This window comes from Anas acuta, chromosome 11 (assembly GCF_963932015.1).
Source record: "Anas acuta chromosome 11, bAnaAcu1.1, whole genome shotgun sequence".
Lineage (NCBI taxonomy): Eukaryota > Metazoa > Chordata > Aves > Anseriformes > Anatidae > Anas > Anas acuta.
Genome location: NC_088989.1, coordinates 315,706 through 334,105, shown reverse-complemented (window position 1 = coordinate 334,105; position 18,400 = coordinate 315,706). Strand labels below are relative to the sequence as shown.

Genomic DNA, 18,400 nt, shown 5'->3' with positions numbered 1-18,400 from the left:
GAAAGGCAAGAGCAGTGCAAAATCCTAACCCTGCCCTAAAATTCACCTAAAGTGAGCTTTCAGTATGAAATATTTGTATCTGTTTAATAGGGGCTGTCATTGTTGATATAAAGTAATTCCACTTCCTCTGGTGTTCTTTAAGATCAAATTTGTCTGCTGCCAAGTACTACAGTTAATAATGTGGCATATAGTATATGAAATGAAAATACAGACAAATACTAAACTGTCCTTCTAGTTTCTTTTAACTGAAAGAGGAGTGAGCAAAACGACACAAGAATGTATTATTGCAAGTAAAAAGATGAAAAAAATCTGAATGTTTATTTAAACTGTATTCCATGCCTTTCCAAAGCAACACTTCTCTGGAAAAATAAAATCAACAACTATTAAAATAACCAAAAGAATGTAAGATCCTTGTCAATTAGTAATAATAATAAAAAGAAACATGGCAAAGAATGACAATGTTGTTGTTGTTTCATGGTAGCTTCATAGGTTTCCTGGTGTTTGTTTTATTCTATGGAAAAGGAAGACTTTCAGAATATTTGTGAAACAGCAGTTTTAGGAAAAATCTATTTATTTTAATCTATTTTTTGTTTTACTGGGTCTCTCTGAAAGAGACTGTAATCCTGCCCTGAAGTCTAGTGATTTTCTTGTTAAAACTAGATCAAAATCGATGTCTTAATAATATCCTTCAATCCGGATGACACTGTTTTTAATACACTGAGGTTTATTTGATATGTTCCCAAGTAATGTCTGAAGTCACATTTAAGTCTTGCATGTAGGAGGTTCACATAGTAGCAAGGGAATACCTTTTCCCCTGGATGAATATTGGCAGTGCTTTTACTTTCATATTACTGAAAGTGTTTACAGCCAGAGGTCTTTGTTGCTTTTGTATCAAAGCAGTACGCAAACAAGAAAAGCCTGGTTGGTATTCATAGCTGCGTGATGTTCTTCAATCCTAAAAGCAATTCAGAATGAACTCGGGAAGGGTAGCAGCCCCAGGGCTCTCCAGACCTAGCAGAGCTTGGTTACAATGGCATGGGATCTTGTCATGTTGGTACACTTCAACTCTGCTGCATGATTTACACTTTGAGTTGGGAAAATTATTATAACAACTGTTTAAAAAACATTTTTAAAAAGGCACGTGCTGTAAGATAGATCTATATATTAGTTGCAGATAACTGTGAATCATTTTAATGCTTTTCAACCGGTGGCAAAATAAAAAAACTGAAACAACAAATAAGGTCAGTTTGCATTTGAATTATCAAATGATTAGCTAGTATATTGTGCCTTATTACTGATTTTTTTTTAATCATTTATGAAGGTGTGGAACAAATTTATTTTATTTTATTTTTTTTGAGAGAGAACAATAACAGCCGAGAGTTAGGAAGAAAATTTACTGAGCTGCTTATAAGTGAACTGCATACAGTAAACCATCTAGATATCTCAATTTAACATGTTAGTCTGGTAATCACTTTTAGAAAGTTTTATCTCTGAAATTGAGATAATTCCTGTCTTTTGTGCTTAGCTTTGCTCAAATTAGATCAAGTAGGACTGAAATTATGAGGGCATTTTATTTTATTTTTTTCCACTCGTGAGACCATTTGTATCTGTGACTGAAGCAGTGTTGACAGGTGGGGTGGCTCTGTAGTGGTTAAATGCAGTGTTGACCAAAATACTTGAGCATAGCAATTAGGTCTAAATCCTGTTTCCACCAGAAGGCCTCAACTGCTGTCTTCTGACTTGATATTCTTCCTTATTTTGTGAGAGAATCAGTTAATTCGTGTGTGCTAACGCTAACTGGAAGTGCAAAGATGGAATTAAAGAAGTGAAAATAATGTAAAGGAAAAGCCTGTAGAACTGCAGTTATATTTTGACCTTTTATTTTTCCACATTACTTAAAACATGTTTAATAGCACTGTATGTTACTTTTTACAACAAAATACTTTCATGTATTCATTTACTGCTTATCACTGAAAACTTCATACAGTCAGAAGATGTCAGCACCTAAATCTTCATAATACTGTTCTGTAGTGCAGTTTTGTTTTGTTTGAGAAAAGAAATTTTTGTTAGAAATCTTACTCTGTATTTAACATTCTCTTATTTTTTTCTCAGTGCAAAAAGTTTTTAAGGGGGAAAATACAGTCTATTGGTAGCAAGGCCATAGTTTTAACATGAAACAAAAGAGTTAGCATTGGTGTTCATCCATTAATGAAAGAATACAAAAGTTTTACTTTTCTCATACTTGTTTTCTGTTTGCATATGATAATCTGTGCTTTATGAAACTATCAGACTCAGATGTATTTAAAAAAAATAAAAACAATACAGTTATATTTTTATTTAGTGGTAGACTTGTATTTGTTTTTTTAAGCTTGTTTTTCCAGGTGATAAATTGAACTATCTTTATCATTTGGATACATATTACAGACCTTTAAAAATATGGAAAATTCTAGCCAGTTCATTACTCAAAAATTCAGGTATCCATGCAACTTACTGAAGAAAGGCAAAACTTGAAATAGTAAAGTCTCCCCTTCCCACAATGTATTGTAATGTAAGTAAATTCTTGAGCGTGTTATTTTCATACAAAGATATATTTTAATCATAAATGCCATTCTATTCCTCAGTCAAGTATTATGACAAATACAGGACACAAAACCATTTTATTGCAATGATTATAACATCACTTCTCAACCTTATTTAAACAAACCAACCAAACAAAAAAAAGCACTCCAGAATTCTACATCTTCATCTGGTATAAAGCAGCACATCTCTGAAGTCATACTGACACTTAGCTGCTGAGAATCCAGCCCTGGAGGTGGAGTAAGATACATTTACTTACACGAGTTTCAAAGCACTCTTAACAGAGCAGGTACAGACAAGTGTGTTTCACCCCACCAGCATGTTTCAAATGGTGTGCTGGTTATATGGATTAAACTTTTAATGACGTTTTTCATAAGAACAGCAGAAACATCAGGAGGATTGAAAAAAAAAGCTAGAGTATTTAAATAGATGATAAAAATCTTAACACTACAAGGTAGGCTAGTGTTAAATAAAAACAGTCTATAGGTTTATAATAAATTAAAAATATCCTTTGGGTTTGAGTCTGATGCAGTATTTAGGGAGACTTTATACTATTCAGTGTCTAGATTTGTAGAGCTCCTATAGTGCATTTCAAAATACTATAGTGGTATGAAATTAGCTCCTTTAAAATAAATTATACAGTGGTTTGTGTAAAATTATAAAGGATAGTAAGTAATTATCCTGGATCATTATCTAGTGCAGCATTGGTAGAGCAGGTGAATGATTTTGTTTATTCGTTTTCTGTGGAAACAATTTAGCATATGCAGGGCATGATTTCATGCTGGCACTTGTTAATGGATGAGTAACGAACTGGTCCACCAAACTCCTTGGAAACGTGAAATAGTGAAGCTGTAGTTGAATAAAAATAATAAAGTGCTTTAAATGAGCATCTGTCATTTACTACATTGTTTCTCATTTCATGATAGACACCAAAACCAACCGAATGAAATATGATAGTGCTCTACAGTAAGTAAAATTGACCCTGTTGCTTACTGTAGTCAGTATTTCCATTTTTTTTGGTCTTGATGTTAAACTTAGCTTACTGTGAGATCACAGAAGAGGCTTATAACACAGGTTGAACTTGCACAGACATAAAGATCAACATAAATATTCCCTATTTTAAAGTTTCCTTTTGGAGAAAAAAAAAAAGGTGGATGTAAGAGGAAGGAAGTAAAGAGAGCAATCTGGAAACAGTTCATATCTCCAGTGTATGTAACCAGTTTGCCTGAAATACACTGTTCAGTTTTGTGAGACATATAAAAGGTTGTCGGGAATGTATAGAAATCTGAGAATTTATTCCAAGTCCATTGGGTGATTGCTGCTATAAAATGGATGCTTCTTCCATGGCTTCAATCCACCTAAAAAGGGCAGGAAGGAAAGAGTGGTACATATAAAATTAGGTTTCTTTAGGAAATAGAAGAACATTAAGCTTGAAAAGGACTGTATTTCTCATCCTTGCTCTAATGAGGAACTATGGTTTTGTGATTAGAACGGGAGATATGAAACCACTGAAGTATGTTTAAAAGCAACAAAACCTCCCATAAACAATAATTTCCTTCCCTGTGTGTTCTGAGGTGCTGGCATTTTTACTTTGAATTTCATGATTATTTTACTAGGTGGAAGCAGTAGCAATAAATTGTGAAATCTGAACAATTATGTGTTGATGAGCAAACTAAGAGATGGATAAATAGAACTCAGAAATCAGGGAAGCTCCTGTGCAAAAATCACATTTGACAGACTTCAAGGTATGATTCTTGAGACTCAGCCTCCTTTCTAACTATTCAAGGGAGCAAAAACACAATAGATTTATAATCACCCACATCTCTCGCATGCAATTAAGCTTAGTCAACACTGAAAGCCATTTGTTTACTCTGTTATGGTAGGAGTTCTGAAGTGAAGGAGAGGAAAACCCTACTGAAGCTTTTACACCTGCATACTGCCAAGCGTGGAAGTCTATCCCCATACCTCTGTGCTGAATTGTTATCCTCTGCTCGGAAGCTATAAAACAGAGTCTGCTTGTGGTAGAGATGGAAAACTGTATCCGTACTGCCTTCCTCCTTTTCTGGGGCAATAGTAAAACCCAACAAAGGCAAACTTTCTGTGGCAACTTTGTCCTGAAAACAAACAAGAAGTGAACCAAAAATTAGAAGGCTTGTAACAGCTTGTGGGCTTTTTTTCTGAAGACCAATCGTGATACAACCCCCCTCTGGGCTGCAAAAGCAGTAGTACCAGTCTGATGCTGGACTGGTGGCTCTTAAACAGGAACAGTGCCAGTGCATACTTGCACATGTTCACCTAGTCCTGAATTCCAACAACACCTCTAAAAGTCTAGTTGTTCATGGTCACCCACAAGGTCAAATTGCCCGTAACTTTCGTGGCTACCTTTGACGTAATGGTCCACAAAGTAAACTGCAAGGTTACTGACAGTATGGCACATGCAGCAACGCTTCTGAAAGTTTGAGACACAGCTCAGTCTCAGTTGTGTTACTTTGAAACACTTTTTGTTTGCTGAATGCAAATAGTAGTCTGATTGGTACCTTGTCATTTCCTTTCATAGCAACTTTCATAGCAACTAGCAACTTTTTTTTAGAAACATGCACTATGTCAAATAGCATGCTCGCATTCAACGAGGCCTCCACATTTCTGAATTGGTAATGCAGTTCAGTGTTAATTTACCCCCAAGAAACAGCCATGCATCTTGCTTGCCAAACACGGCTTTTTATAAATTCAAGAAACAATAAGCATTATTCATACTGCCTTTTACCTGTCACTGAAAGCTGCAGTTTTGGCCACTATATCTGGGTAATGTTTTCTCTAAGTGTATAATGTTTTCAGTGTGTGTATGTTGCCTTTGCTTCTGCTCTTAGAAACTGAATTGCAAACTGGGAACATAAAGTTTAATTAGTCATCCACTACTCTTTCCCTATCACTGAACCAGATCACTTCAAAAGTCAAAGAAGGTAAGTAATGTCTTGGATACAGAATTTGATGGTAATAGTCTGAATTGCTGCGTTCAGCAAAAGTCATAAGAGGCTGCAGGGCCTTGGAAAAAAAGTCTGCTTCAAAATTATGTGGTCTAAATGTAAAGGAGGTAGGCAGAAAAAATACGAGGTTACTAACTATACAACAGCACTGCTGAAGCAATTGATAAGTTAGTTTCCAATGATGGCCAAATGAACTCTTTTGTGCCTCAATCTCATCTGTTTAAAGGGGATCATGATGCTTCACGCCTCAAATTGGTGAAGAAAATTTAAATAATTGACATTTGCAAAGTGTTCTGAGGGCTTAAAATATCAAATATTGCTGTTACTACAATTCTTGCATTGTGTTCTTTGTCTAGCAAAATTACTTTTTATGCTTCTGCTTATGAAATCTGTCAGTCATAACCACCTGTTGTATTGCATTTACTTTGGTAAATGCAGCTATTCACAAAGGAGAAGAAATTAAAATATGAAAAGGGACTAGGGAGAGAAAAAGTACATAAAAATGCTTTAGTTTATACCCAAGCTCCTTGGCTATAAGGTGGAGCTTACAGGCCAATATAGAGAGCAATATTCTCACCTCTCCAGATTGTCTCCTGTCTTTCCCTGTTGATACTAGTAGGATATATATATATATGTCATATTTATACTTGCAAAAGTGCAAGATTCTCCATACCACCAGAAATGGATTACAGTGCCATCTATAAAAAATTTGTCAGTTACCTTGAAGTGTTTGTGTGTAAATACCTAGACTAAGGTTGACAGTATATAGCAGCACCAGCAAAAAGTCAAATAATGAAGAGCAATTTGTTAGGAGGGTTACTGAGGTCCACCCAGGTTTGTGGCTGAGTCTCTCTGATAAGGAGAGCTGCCCAGAAACTCAGTCTGTTAGAACCAGCTCTCAGAGGTTCTGCGGAGAGGTGACTGCAGAGAGCAAAAGAGGAAAGCCAGTTAAGAAACTATTTGAAGTCTGATTGCACAGTACCTCATTTGCTGTGTAAGTATAGAGGACTTTGCCTTTGATAACAAACCAGCGTTTCTTCCAGTGTCTTTTGCCTCTCTTACATCTACTGAGGTAACCACTGATGGTAGCTCCCTCTCCCGAGGCTGCCACCTGGAGGAAAGTAGGAGAAAGCAGGATTTGTGACAGCAGAGGCTTTTCCCCTCCTGATAATGCATGTTCATCTCATACTAGACAACTAGGGCTATGTCCATGAAACCATAAGTAGACCACTAAAAATATGGAGAAATAAAAAGCATAAGTGTGATATTACTGTTCTTTTTTTTACTGTTAGAAGATGTTTGGTTAAATTTAGTTCTCAGTAACACATGGAAAATATGCAAACAAATTGTTACTAAGGTCAGCAAGTTTACAGTTGTGTTCTGAGAAGGTGTACTTGTGTACTTGTCCTTTTTCCCAGCTTATTTTCTTGGGGGGGGGGGGGGGGGAAGAGAAGGAGAGGAAGCAGCTGAGGGGGGTGAGGTGGTAAACTGAAAGTGCATGCTTCCAATATGGAAGGACAGTCCTTTAGCTGAACACCTATAAGATGTGGGTATATTTAGGACTTTGCAATAGTTTTATATTCATTTATGTTAATAAATTGATAGTGACTATTTCATTTGTGATGTAATATTTCCGAGGAAGGTTACACAGAAGTATTTGGAGATCTAAGCCATTAACGATCTTAAGGATCCACATTTTGAGTGAATGGAACTATGCACATGCACACCTGCGCATAATGCAGTATGCATCATTAATTGCAGCAGTTAACTGCAATTATACCAAATTATAAACAAAGGTCAGAGGTTCAAAAACAGCCTTTCTAACACTAACAGAATAGAAGACTGAGCAGTATCACAATAGTGTATTGTAGTAGAATAAAAATATTCCAAGACCTGGGTAAAACAAATTAGAAAAAAGTTATGCATCAATGCTACCATCAGACAGTTCACATTAATAAACATGCTGCCTCCTTGTGGATAGAAAGACAATACTATTGTCATAACAGCTGAATTTTGGCCTTTCTCAGTATCCAGTTTTTGTGTTTGTGTTACATGCTTGTATTTTTGGCTTAGTTTCACCTCAGTACAAATAAACCTCAAGAATTTCCCATGTCTTGACATAACAATGAATTCAGCAAGATGTTTTCACCTTATTTTCTTTCATATAATCTCAGAGTGTCTGGGGAAGTGCAGCCATAGGGCAGGACTTACTGGATGCTTTCTTTGGTCATGACCTGGGAACCTGAGTGCAGCCCTGTGCCATGCGTGATTCTGTTGTGCTGAGGTGGCATTTGCAGCATAACACACTTTTTTTGCCTGTGACACAGTGGTTTTACAGCTCTGTAACTTTGTTCTGGACAGGAGCTAAGGCCATTTCCATCTGTGTCTCTTTTGCCTCAGGGAACAGTCAGCATGCTGTTGGAGTAGGGATATGGCACATGTCATTTTAGATCCTAGCTGGAAACACCACCTCTGTATTAAGAGTCTATATGTAAATCATAAAGCATTGATTTTATTTTATTATTTTAAAGCCTTTCTGCCATCTTTAACAGTCCCATGTTGGACACAAACCAATATGCAGCTCCCTGTAGCCTTCTCTTCCCTTGTCGTGTGCTACAACTTGAAATTTCGGGGCTGAGAAGGAGACCTGTGCCCTGCATTTAAGATTGTTACTAAAATCAAAGTGGTTTGTTGAGCACTTCCACCCTCTCCTTCAGTACCCTTGTATGAATCCCATCCAGCCCCATAGACTTACGAACATTCAAAGGATGTAATAGGTCACTTACAGTTTTCCATTTAATTACAGGGCCTTCATCTCACTCCCTGTCACCATCTTTCAACTCAGAGGGTCTGGGTACCCTGAGGAAAAATGGCCTTACTAATAAAGACTGAGGCAAAAAAAAGGCATTAAATACCTCAGCCTTACTTCATCTTTTGTCACTGTGTTTTCCATCACATCCAATAAAGGAAGGAGATTCTTTTTAAAAAAGTCTATTTTGTCGTCTTCTGCACTGGCCAAATTGAGTTCCAGTTGGGCTTTGGCCCTTCTAATTTTCTCCCTGTGCAACTTGACACCACTGTAATCTTCCTGAGTTCCCTTTGCTTTCTTTCAGAGTTCATGAACTCTCTTTTTCTTCCTGAGTTTCTGAAGAAACTATGATAAATACTTGCTGATTTCAGTGAAATGTGAGTACCTTACTGTGTTCAGGTTTAATAGGCAACTTTGCTACCTAGACTGCATCAACATGATTGACACCTTTTTCTTGGAAAGAAAATTAATATAGCTGGAGAAATTGTGGTCCCTTTGAAACAGGTGGGGATTTTGCTTGTTTACATTGGTGGGATCAAGATTTTATCAATTTTATTTGAAATAATTTGGTTTGAGCTGGGGGGAAAACGACTGATTAAATGTGCACTCCTGAATTACTTACAAAAAGAGTAGAGTCTATTGCCTAAATGGCGTTTTATTTTTTGAAATCAAAGTAAAATTTCAGAAGTAAGTGTCTTGTCATAAAAAGTAACTGATTGACAGCAAATCATGCTCTGTTGATACTTGTGAAGGCCTATGACCTGCAGTCTTTTATTAGCTACTACCGTGAGGTAGGCTTATTTTTTTCTGAAGACATTACAGGTTGATGAAGTAATTAAAGTAAGCTGCTCTAATTTGGGTTTCTTAGTGGGCTGAAAAAGGTTCTGTGGTATCTTCAGAGCACAGAGTATCTTGTGTTTGAAATTCTAGTGTGAAAAATAGAAAAGATACTTGCATGATGCAAGTAGACCAGGGCATGGGTTGAGCCCACTGCGCACAGAATAAATTATAAACAAAGCTGCTGAAATAGCACACAGTTCTGTGCAGTTCCTGGCCTTTCTCAGGCAGCTTGGTCCTACCTCCATAAGAGCTGAAGGGATCTTCTTCTGTTTCTTAAAAGATGAATAATGGATATTGTGGAAGACAGAGAAGGCACTGCTTGAACACCTGGATGAAGTTGGAGGGAAGCTCACACTTAGTGGCCGCTCTGCAAGATTAGGAAAATTCAGAAGGGAAGGGGGAAATAGGTGAATCAGCACATATCATAGTAGGCCTAAGAGACACATGATACACTAATGCAAACCAGCTACGGAAAATGCAATGCCTCCTCCATAGCTGTTTTTTATTTCAGCTTTTCTTTTGAATTTCCGCTTTAAGTCTGGCTAGCTTGCTGGATTTCATAGCACCCTAGGGTAATGGTAATAACCTTCAGCTTCTTGAAAGCAGCCCGCAAGAAAGCTGACAAAACAGTAAACACAGCTTGTTTTCTTCTAAGTTAAAATCAACATTAACCAAATGGCTTTTCCATCTCACTCTCTGTTCTGTAACATCTCTGCAGGATGAATTCACTAATGGGACATTCTTTCAGTATAAATCTCTTTGAGAACTCTGTATTAAGAACACTTTGAGTTCTGCAAGGGAGACATCAGTCTTCATTACCCCTTGTTGTCTGAGTTCACATCTTCATGATCCTCTCCTCTGGCAACACACATTATCAGGAAGTTTTGGTAAAGCTCGGCATTGTTTTAGCACAAATCTGAGTTATCAATTCTTGGGCACACAATGGCTTGGGAATGCTTTGGCTATTGTGACAGTATCAGTTCATGTGTTTGCTTGGCTAGTGTTAATTTCTTTAATCAGAATGGAAAACTAAATTCACCTGTCCCTGTTATTTTAGCTCTGACACTAGAATGTACCTACTTTTAGGGATTGTCTACATGAGTAATTGTGGGAGAACATTATTTCATGTTAATTCTCTGTTCATATATACATTTTTTTTAAATATTTGTATTATATATAGAGAGAGATATATACTCCCTCACCCCAATTTATCTTTGATTTGGGTGTGTATTTAAAACAGAACAGGGACTCATAGTGGGACAATAAGATACAGAGTTCTAGTTAGGCCTTCCACTTTGAATTTGTGTTTAGCTCTTCCACTTTGAATTTGTGCTTTCATCTATTCCAAGATTAACTTCCCATGTAGAAAAGCTCTTAGAGGCTCTGTACTTTGCCTAGGCATTTCTTGTAAAAGCTACAACAAGGGTGAGGACAGAATGAGGAATAGTAAAGCCACTGATTTCCTATAACAGGAAAAAATCAGTATAAAAAACAAGGAATAGCTATCAGCTATACTGTTTGCATCTCACTGTTTGCTGCTATTCTGGCTTATCAAAAGGCCAGAGGAACCCTCAGAGGACAGCCTGGCTTTCTAATAAAGTTTTAGCTGACATACAGCCTGCCACTCTTGGGACATCAATACGCATGCCTCATGCTTGAAATGAGAAATCCTGTCACAAAACTGAACATAGTAGGCAGGTCCTAAAACCCTCCCTGTTATATAAACAGGCACCAGATTTGTCAGTTTTGCCAAGAATGAAGGAACCTTACCTCTTTTCTTCAATTCCATATAGCAGCTGTCACAAACTTTGGCTGCCTGATCTTTGAGGTACTTCAGAGGGTACTTGTTTCTTGAACAATTTCGACATACAATCTGTTCCAGAAAGGATAGAAGCATTTAAATATAATTTTATTTGGACATATGCACATACAGAAAAAATCCTTCGAGTTGTTTGGGAGAGGAAGATGAATAGTGGAGCAGATTTGACTCTGCTACAGCAGTGTCAATCCTGGTAAGCCTACTGATTGAACTGTGATTGCTGTAGATTTACACTGTCATAAGCTAAGCAGAACTGATCACAGAATTTAGTTGCACACCGTTGCTATGCTTATCTCTGCAAGAACTTACACCTTTCCCCTTATCAAAGCACAGAAAAGCCACTTTAATATTACTCTTGTTTTCATAGTTTCGTTAGTAACATTATTTTCTGAAACAAGTTTGCATGTTCCCACTACCCGTCTACGTACTGACTGATTTTTCTCTGTGAATTTGGGGGGAAAAATATTTTTTCATACTAGCAGAAATTAAAAATTAAAAATAATAATTTAAAAAAAAAACACAACACACTGAGACTAAAAGAGAACCTTGGTTCAAAACAGGACTGTAAATTTGTATGTATAAACACATCTCGAGTCAGCTAAAGGAGTGATAAAGGAACTAGAACACTGGGAAGCTTATAGATCCTCATGGCTTTAGGGCAAACGGCAGCAGCTCATCAGTGGAGCATAGAGAAAGCTTTCCCTGTGGTTACTGACCAAACCGTTCCCTGTCACTGAATTTCATCACTTTTTTTGGAAGGTAATTTTAGTAGCTGTTATTAGGGGCAGGACGTGGATTTTTGACTGCTCTGGTCCATACCTTTAATCTGTATTTTTAGTGTATTGCTTCATTGTCTCTAGTTCTAGCTGCAGATCAGATACAACAGCTGGACTCAGCAACAATTACCATGTAAGCTTTCAACTACCAGCCTTTGGGAATTAATTTGCCTCTCAAGGGCAGGTTGCTGTTGTTCCTACTGGTCATTAGAAACCTAATTACCTAATCTAACAGGGCACTAACAGGTTCTGTGGGAAGCCAAATTCTGGTCTTGATGTTGCTACGAGTTTGTAGAAATTACACCAGTGTCAGCCAGTGTCTTAGAAGTGTGAATACAGCCTCCCTGAGGAGCTGTACATCTCTTACCTTCCCACAGGCGTGGCAATGATGTCGCCTCAAAGTGAGGGTAAAATCACAGCCACAGTTCATGCACATCATGACATGGGACACAGGTACCAAAGTAGGAGGCCTCTCACCCACGGTTATTCCAAGCTTCTCCCGTAGCTTAAAATCCAACAAGAATGAATTAAGAAGCATCCACACTTCCAAAGTACAAAGTGATTTCCCTCATACAGTTTTTTCATTGCAGTCCACCTGCTACAGTCCCCATTTTTTCTAATTCTTGATGCACATTGAGATAGAGGTGCTTCAGCACTGAAAGTCTGTGGCCAATCAGTACATGGTGCTGTGAAAGCCAGTCACAACAAGTAAGAATCAATGTAGATCTGTTGTTACTGGTCAGGCACTGGCAATCTTCCACATCAGACAAAGATCTTATTCATTGTATATGCAAATTGTGGGTAAGAACATGAGTTAAACCCATCTTTTTATTAGCAGTTTTTGAAATAGCATCGCTAAAAAACTCCATAGTTTTCAGCTGAAAAGAGGCTGAGCTCATTATTTCATTACACCTTGGAGCAGTTTTATCACTGGGGAAGAGATAGGACAGAAAACGGTAAAAACTTGTTTCTTTTCCAAAGCAAATTGTGATGTGCACAAAGAGGAATTTATCCCCACACAGTCCAAATATCTGTAAGCAGCTTTAGAAAATGTATTCACTATTCCTATTGCATTGGAATGCACCAGGCTGCTGTTGTGCAAGTGCCTATGCCTGTGCTCCAAGCCCATGGAGCCATGGTCGATATGAAACTGAACCTAATTTAATAAGCCACTGCTGATATGCAGGTGTTACTTCTGGTTCAGCACAGAAATATTTGGGGTACCACTTTCAGTTCACAACACTGTAAGTGTTTGGCACAGGTAGTGCACAGTCTTGTGCCTTTGAAGGACTGTTTGCTAGGGAGGTTTGCTATGAGGAAAATAGACTCCTGCAAGCAAATAGGATGCAATTCCTCCAAATTTCTTCTTGTGCACATTCAGATTTACATCAGAAGTAGAGATGCAAAAGAAATTACTTTTCCATGTCTTGAAAAAGGCTTTGATTTTGCTATGCAATAGAATTTCTAATTTTTATTGTTAAAAATTTGAAAGCAAATTAACTTCAGGGCAGCAAGAATTTTTTTTTTTTTTTAGTAAAGGGTTCTGCTTAATCTAAAATAGAATTTTTATTTTTGTCAAGCACATTCTTTGGCTTCATAACTGAGAGCAGTACAATTGAAATCAACAAGAAAGTAACCATATACATCAATTGTGCAGATTCAGTTAGAATATTGCTGGTGAGGTTTGCATTGGCAGTGGCTTTATTGTTTGTATAGTATTAGTATAACTAATGGGTAGTTTTGTTTTCTTACATCTACAGAGTTAGTTACCTATTTTTTGATCATCCAAGATAGTTACTGTTTAGGACCAAATTTTGTTAGTCTTCCTCCATGAGAACTCATATTTAAGCAAAGACCACAGAATACAGAGTGTGATTAACATTTCAGGTGGCCTCTCAAACCATGAACTGTGGTATGAGATTTGTTATTTAGGCTTGACATACCGATTTAAATGAAAACAGTAAGAATGTCCTGCCCTAGGAACTCTACATTTTATAGCCCTCCTCCTTCTCTTTCCTCCTTCCCATTCCCTCTCCCTCTGTGTGTGTTCCCACTGCCCTCCCACTTCCCCTTCAAGCACTGAAAGATTTGGCTTCCTCTTACCTCAACGTTACTGTGGAAGGTGGAAGTATTGTGAGCTTTGTAGTCATCAGGGATGTGCCTGCTGATGCAGCTGTACCAGTCATCCCTTTCCGAGCAAGAGCTGTGGAATGAAATACAGCAAAGCAGTCAATGCACAAAGCACATCAGGAACCAAAACAAGCAGTTTCTGGATCTGAGGAGAAAATCTTCACTTTATGAATGTATGATTTTACCCACTCATGCATTGAACCAGTTGTTTTCAACCAGGAACAAAACTGACTGTTGTATTTATTCAGCTGGGTGATTAGTGTAGATCAATGGTTATGACTGTGACCAAGAAGGAAATCAGTGCTCAGAAATGTTTTTCGAAGTAGTTTCTGACTTTTCTATAAGCTGGTCAATCCTAGATCACATTAGACTATAAAGTGTTTCTTCTGCCATGTCTGCCCTAGCTATTAGGCACTCTAAAGCATGTAGTGTCGCCATGGGTTGCTCAGAATAAGTGTGTTTGTGCTCATCTCTACAGCATTTTCTCTAGTTGCAGTTATGCGTGGAGGCTAGTAGTTCTCCGAACTGGCCTCTAGATGCCCCCTTTGCACTGGACAGAACAGGGAGCACTTTGTGCTTCCCTGTCAGTACAGCAGCCCCAGAAAAGCAGCAGGGCTCTAAATGCCCAAATGCATTTTTTCTTCTAGGACCATTAGCTGGTCCTGCATATGTTAGCTGGCTTTCATGTTGTGACTTCAAACTGTGTGCATAATGTCCATCTGAAATTGTGAACAGCTCTAGCTGTTTTCAGAATCAATCAAAGGAGAGGATGCAGCTCAATGTGTTGTTCTTCCTTCCCTGAGTCATACCAGGTACTCATGTTAAAGCTATCCACTAGAGTTCCTTTTAAAACTAAGCACTGGCATTGTTGCCAGCTGCTGTTCATCTGTGATTTCCATACACCATGCTCAGGAAGGCCACCAAACAAGACATCTAAGGACAATTTGTCCAATTTGCCTTTTGTGGTCTTAAAAAAAAAGGGGGGCGTGGGTGGGGGAGAAGTGGTAGAGATGAAGTGCCAGAGTTAATCAATGATCCCTGACTTGGCATTCCTCTGCACCCTGAACATAAGCCCTCATCTGTTAAAAACACCAGCAGTCATTCAGTTTACTCATAAGAGAAACTGAACGGGATGGGATTTTGTCACAGTGCTACCCACTGTTGCTCTGAATTAGTCTCACAGGGTGGTACACTGACTGCTTTCTCCCAGTGCTCTGTTGTTTTATAAGGGCACCAGATGGTTACCTCTGTGTCCAAAAGGAATATTTTTGACATGTAAGTAAAGGTGTAACAGCAGTATCAGCCTTCTCTATAAAAGCTCTGTGCCCAGATCTATCACCTGCTCACTGCAAGCCCAGAACATGGCTTTTTGGGTGAGCAAGCCGTTTTCAGTGCAACATGTGAAGACTTTACTGCACCACCTTCTCATACAGCCGTGCCAACTTTTTTGCCTTTAGCTCCTGGCGATGATGTATTTCCTCAATGCACACTCACCTTGTCTCATGCAAATTTAAAAGCACTGAGGTTTTTTGATAAGCAACAACTGGCCTTCAGTGCAGGCCTGCAACACCCCAGTTTGAACAATAAAAGACACAGTTTTTAAGGATGCTTGAAGCCTTCTGGTACTTGTTTTGGCTAAGCACAGACTTCATATATATGAACATAAAAGGACCACATAAGCAGAGCATCCCATGCTGCTTCCTGGGCATGCCAGCTTCAGTTGGTTTGGATAAAAGGGGCATACAGCAGTTACTTCCCCTCTGCAATAGAGAAGTACCATACACTTGCTTTTTTAACTGTCAGCAGGTGATTCAGAAGCACTGTGTGTATATTTTGAAGATTGTGACGAGTGTGCAGATCTAAGAAAATCTCAGATGTTTTCTCATGTGCTGGCTGTAAAAGGAAACAGACAAAGACTTTGACAGATATCTAAGCACTGTCCACAGATGGCAGATCTTCCTAGAAATATGAGAGTTCCAAATTCTGATTCTGAGTAAGAGAGTGTCTCTCTGTCTACCTATTAAACTGTGTAGTTTAGGGAAGTCTGCTGTGTTTCCAGCCATGCTGTAGCTGGAGACTGATGGTGAGGAAACTGGTACTTGAAGTTTTGAAGACCTTTTTATTTGGAAAAATTAATTTTAATAACATTGCTAGGATGCTACGTCTTTTATAGTAAACTACACCTGAAAATCAGTCCAGCTCTAAGTAAATTTGCAGGATAATTTTGGACTAGAAGCATCAAATAACACAGTACACTGCAATCTTGTGATCAGAAACCAACCTACAATCTCTTTTTACCATTATTTTTTAATCCCAGGATAGAGATCCTGGCTTTCAGTTGCAGTCAGTACTAGCACTACACAAACTCATTAGTGAAATTCCTTTTGTTAGAAAGACCCATGAGATTGCCAATGAAGTTCAACTTTGTCTTTGTCATTTAAGCATTATTAAGTGCTTTTATGTCCATTGCATGGTGTTACCTATTTACAATTCTCCAGCAATTTTGCAACACTAGTTTTATGAGCTAAAAGTATAATTGTGAAAGGGAAGGATAACATGCTCATGGTGTTACAAGGAAAGAGTGTGAGAGGTCAATGGAAAATCCTCAGGCTTCATAGAAAGATTTTATTCTCTTTCCTCTCTCTTTAAAATGTTTTCAAAAGCTAAGTTCTAATCATTACTCATTATACGAGTCAAATTAGCTACAGTTTATGAGGTTTGCATTTATATCTTCATTGTGTAATCAAGTACTCAGCCATTGTCTGTCACAATAGCACATACTGAAACCAAGTTAGAAGAGAATGAGAGACTAGTAAAGCCTAAATATTGGTTAGGTTAATCTAGAGATACAACTAGAATGTAACACCTTTTGCCATGGCAGTCTGGGGACAGTACCTTGCTGACAGTGTCAGGCAATATTCATCATATTCAATCTTCAGGACGTTTTGGGCTTTTTCTGTCACAGGGCGGCTGACCTAGAAAAAAATGCCATGAACATAAAGGTGGAGTTAAACTGTCTATAACACTGTACAACTCTCAATGCAAAGGGATCTTTGATGTCCCAACCATCTGTTTCATACTTCAATGCAAAGAAATGGGCTGGTAGGGTTTTCTGCGTATTCTGTTCTTGGTTTAATGGGGAATGCTTTCTATTTCAATATGGTGGTGGTGCAAAAGGGAAAAAGAAAATCATTTAATCCAACTTGAAAGGTAAGGATAAAATATCAGTCAGGGTAGAATTTTAATATGACAAGCTTAGGAGATATTTAGTCTGAGAAGTGTCAGAGCATTTTGGGAAGAAGCCGTGGCTGTTCCTGGAATGAATGGAAATAATTTTCTTCCTGACAGGTAGATCATATACAGAGCAGTGCTTTAGATTGGTGAATGCCTGCCTGGAGCCAGGCTCTTTAATAATAAAAAATACTTAAAATCTACAGCTCAGATAAAATTCCCCTTCATGTAGTGTATTAGTCATCTACTAACAGCAACAGGCACTTAAGAGAAACTTAGCTTCACGGTACTGGAACTATTATGCTAATGACTCAGTGTTTCAAATGTACTAACAAGTACCTGTTCTGTAATTCCTTACTTAGTGGTGGTACTTTTTGGCAATTCTTGTGTCAGATGGGAACTCATAGTTAATTTTAGACTATGATGTCTGTAGGGTGATTAGCCTGCCACCTTTTCATAAAACCCTAATACACCTTGTATCATTCTGCTGAAATTCATAATTACTAATTCACATCTTGCTTGTTTCTTAGAGCACCAAGCTCCTGACTTGCCACTTGAAGTCTTCTTTCATAAAAATACAACTTGGCATATTGGCCATAGAACAGTTAGGAAGGTTCCTGGTGGGAGGTATGTAATGGTCAGCTAGGTCAGAGCCAAAAACCACTCCAGCCCAAAATCTCCTGTTGCACAGGTACCAGTACCACCTGATGCTTAGGGAAAGACCGTAAGAACAGGATAATTGTGTCCAGTTTCTGCAATCTGCAGTTAAGGAACTTACTGAACAAGAGATTATCTCTGCATCATTGCACGTAATAGCACTCAATACACCATTTCCCCATGAAGTTTTAGAATCCAATAACATTTCTGATGAAGACAGTCAAAGTTAAAAAAAAAAAAACAACAGGCAAATGAAAGCTTATATAAATTCTAAGTGGCATGAGTTTAAAATCTGGTAGCCTACGCCCTAGTTAATGTGTTGTAGGGAACAACTGTGCATTGTCTGGAGACATGAGGAGGGGAATGAACCAAATAGGATAATAAATCTTTTCTGTCTCCAGTTTCATGATCCGATAGTAAATCTGATTTTGGCTTTCATTATTCATTACAAGCCTGAGTAAGGCTGTCATACTAAGCCACAACCTTACAGTTAATGTTATGTTTATATTATTTTTCCTTCTATCTCCTGGAAGAGGCAATGAATGGAATCCTCTGATAGCAGGTCCACTCCTTCTCT

The 18,400-nt window shown here is 38.1% G+C and overlaps 1 protein-coding gene and 1 long non-coding RNA gene across 4 annotated transcripts in view; one reads left to right on the top strand and one right to left on the bottom strand.

Annotated features, from left to right (window-relative positions):
* LOC137862533 (uncharacterized) overlaps window positions 1–18,400 on the top strand; it is a 453,236-nt gene that overhangs the window by 157,999 nt on the left and 276,837 nt on the right. The gene's annotated exons all lie outside the window — the stretch shown is intronic.
* Window positions 1,859–18,400, bottom strand: part of FGD5 (FYVE, RhoGEF and PH domain containing 5) — a 101,173-nt gene continuing 84,631 nt past the window's right edge. For all 3 annotated transcript variants that reach the window (XM_068694675.1, XM_068694674.1, XM_068694673.1), the window contains 8 exons: window positions 16,831–16,910; window positions 13,909–14,008; window positions 12,173–12,310; window positions 10,981–11,083; window positions 9,450–9,577; window positions 6,544–6,672; window positions 4,543–4,691; window positions 1,859–3,935 (listed from right to left, as the gene is read on the bottom strand). In XM_068694675.1, coding sequence (XP_068550776.1) covers window positions 3,899–3,935; window positions 4,543–4,691; window positions 6,544–6,672; window positions 9,450–9,577; window positions 10,981–11,083; window positions 12,173–12,310; window positions 13,909–14,008; window positions 16,831–16,910 — 864 coding nt within the window. In that variant the 3' untranslated portion in view covers window positions 1,859–3,898. The remainder of the gene's footprint in view (window positions 3,936–4,542; window positions 4,692–6,543; window positions 6,673–9,449; window positions 9,578–10,980; window positions 11,084–12,172; window positions 12,311–13,908; window positions 14,009–16,830; window positions 16,911–18,400) is intronic.